General features: G+C 38.1%; 1 protein-coding gene across 1 annotated transcript in view; it reads right to left on the reverse strand.

Annotated features, from left to right (window-relative positions):
• Positions 1-311: 311 nt before the first annotated feature.
• Positions 312-2,945, reverse strand: part of LOC103463431 (N-acetyllactosaminide beta-1,3-N-acetylglucosaminyltransferase 3-like) — an 8,093-nt gene continuing 5,459 nt past the window's right edge. The window contains exon 2 of the mRNA XM_008406762.2: positions 312-1,961. Within this exon, the coding sequence (XP_008404984.1) occupies positions 824-1,961 (1,138 nt within the window). The 3' untranslated portion in view covers positions 312-823. The remainder of the gene's footprint in view (positions 1,962-2,945) is intronic.

Raw genomic sequence — 2,945 nt, forward strand, 5'->3', positions numbered from 1 at the left:
TCACTCTCCAACTGACCTGTTTTAAACCGGTTTTGACAAAGTCCACTAATCCTTAATAAAACAATTTATATTCTCTTGACTTTTTCCATCAAGTTTCTGCTAAATTGTATAACCAGTTTTGGCATTAAAATATTTCTGGGTGACTCATTTGTAAAACCTGGTTGATTCCTCCAATTGGTGAGCACTTCAAAGCCCAACATGTGAAACAGAGTTAAAAATGACATTTCCTACTTCATTACCTTGTTTAGGTCCCTAAAATAACAACAAACCCTATACAGCAGCAAGCTAACCTATAGCTTAGAGGCACTGAACCCTGTACTTCTAATGTAATTATGAAGTAACACCCTTCGACAAACCACTTGAGGGTTAGCCACGCTGTCCGTTTGTGCAAACTTATTCACATTTATCTACATTTTAACAAAAGTTTGAACCACTTTCACAATATGACTGACGGTAAAAATCAGTCATATTTTCATGTTTGAACATGACTATTAAATAGAAAAGAAAAAACATGTAAATATTTAGACAAGTCATGTCTAGCATTCCCTTCCCTGGTCTTCTGTCTTCTTTCTTTAGCTTGGGTCATTAAAACAGACATTTACTTTCTTCTTATAAACCTTTAACCACACACAGTCATATACAATAAATTAAAATTTGAGTTCAATAAATTCTCCTTTGAATGATCAAATAACCTTCAAGCTTCTGAAAAGAGCCCAAATGCTAAAAAAAAAAAAAACACATCCAGCTTTTTTTTTTTTTTTTTTGGCATCATTAAGCTACGGTCCATGTATCCAACAGACTGGACTCCTTATCTGTCTTTCTTTCAGAGGTTACATTTCAAATGTGGATTATGAACTTCTTTCCACATCAGATACACATCAGCTGGTAGAAATCTGTGTACCAATAGAAGATCTCTCAAATAGCAAGGTTCAAAACTGTCTGCTTCTTTATATGGCATATTCAACCCCAATGTTTTCACACCGATGTGAGAAGAAGGTGAAAGTCCCGCTTTGGACAGACACATCCCCATGTAAGCATCATCGATGGGGTGGATGGGTATGGACTGCGACATCCTGTATATCACCAAAGCCGTGTAGCCGGACAGAAGGTATCCCCCTCCTCCACAGTAAGGTAGATATGTGTTTGACTCCTGTATCTGGACCGGAATGAAATATTTACTTCCCGTCCACCTGACGACCTTTTCGTCCAGAAACAAGTAGCCAGTGAAAAGGTGCTTGCTTCCATCATTGTCAGGGAAGTTTCGGAGATATTCCATCATGTTGTCAGTGTGGGCAAACACATCGTCGTCGCCGTTAAGCAGGAAGCGAGCATTTGGACAGTTTCTCTCCATCCACCCATAAAAGAGCATTTGTTTCAGTGTGAGGTTGTGAAACGTGTCATTAAAATCCCACTGGAGGATGTCATTGAAGTCCTCTTGTTCCGCTTTCAGTAATTTGTTTAGCTTTTTCTTCTCATAACCAGAAACCGATGTTCCTAAGATGAATATCCGTCGAATCCACACACCGTTGTGGAGCCTCTCTTTGGCCCAGGTTTTACGTAGCACTTCCCGACGGTCGTAATTCAAAGGAGAGCTTTTGATGACAAGCAGAAGGAAGACTTCATGGGAACTGTTGTCTCTTTCACACTTGCCTGGCAGGTCCARCAGCAGGGGAAATGTACGGCAGTGGCGGTAGTACAAGAAATTTTTGATGGCATCAGGAAGAGAGCTGAAGTCTTTCATGTCAGCTACCGACATGTTTGCTTCACACTTTGGAACTAAAAATTCATGTGTGTGTAATTTGATGACAGTTTCTGATGGACTCTTATTATTAAAGACATCAGTCAGTGGGCGGCTGGARAAATTGTAGTTTGTAAGGTTAGCGCTATTCTGACAGAAGTAAATGACCATAAAAGTAGCTCCCAGCACAAAGACAGCTGCAATGTTGCCTCTTCTAAAAATCCTGTAAGAAAAAAGCAAAAGAAAATAACACAAAATATGCTAACTGTTAATAAAACTGGCAACCGCATAAACTGCTTTCTGAATGAAATTATACACCTCATATAATCAATGTGAAAAATCTAAAATCCAGTTTTTTAATGTGCTAACACTCTGTTATACTCTTAAAATTAGATGGCGGACAATTTTCTTTAATTAAATGAAGACAAAACTGAAATTGTTATCTTTGCAGCAAAAAAAACAAAGGACACAGAACCTTTTGTGAGATAGTCCCTCTTACTCTTCCTTTGAAACTGAGATCGGTGGACTCGGTCTCTTAAAAGCCAGTTAAAATCATATCTTTATGAAATCTGCTTTTATTTATTTTACTCATCATTTTGTCATGAATTGTTGGATTTTGAAGACCTTTTGTGATTTTATGTCTCGACAAGTACTCTATAAAGTTCTACTTACTTTCATAGTTATTCTTAAAGTGGGAGATTAAATATATTTCAAACAGAAGGAAATACAATCCAGTCGGATTTTCAGAATCTGTAAGAAAACTTTTATATTAGTTATAAGCTTGATTTCAAGCTTTGAGCAACAAGGGAATGCTTCCCACAGTAAAAACTGCTGGGTTAAAAATAACCTAATTTGTAACCCAGTGCAGGGTCAAATATGGACCAACCCAACTCTGGGGTTGATGGTTTGACCCAGCACATTGGGTCATGGCAACTAACCAAAGGTTGGGTTAAATTGACTTGTTGGTTAAAATTGGTTAAATTGACCCAAAATTGGGTTGAAACTCATAACCCAACACAAGAGTTATTATACCACTATAGTAGGGCCGAACGGCCCTACCCAACTCTGCCRCAGGGCCGAAYGGAAATGGCGTAAAGGTCAACTGCACGCTTATTATGACATCTACAAGGAAAGACTACGTAACTATCACACAACACTAAAACATGCAAGAGAGGCTTTCTTTGCAGATGTCATAAACAAAAACATT

The sequence above is a fragment of the Poecilia reticulata genome, linkage group LG4, assembly GCF_000633615.1.
Source record: "Poecilia reticulata strain Guanapo linkage group LG4, Guppy_female_1.0+MT, whole genome shotgun sequence".
Classification (NCBI taxonomy): domain Eukaryota; kingdom Metazoa; phylum Chordata; class Actinopteri; order Cyprinodontiformes; family Poeciliidae; genus Poecilia; species Poecilia reticulata.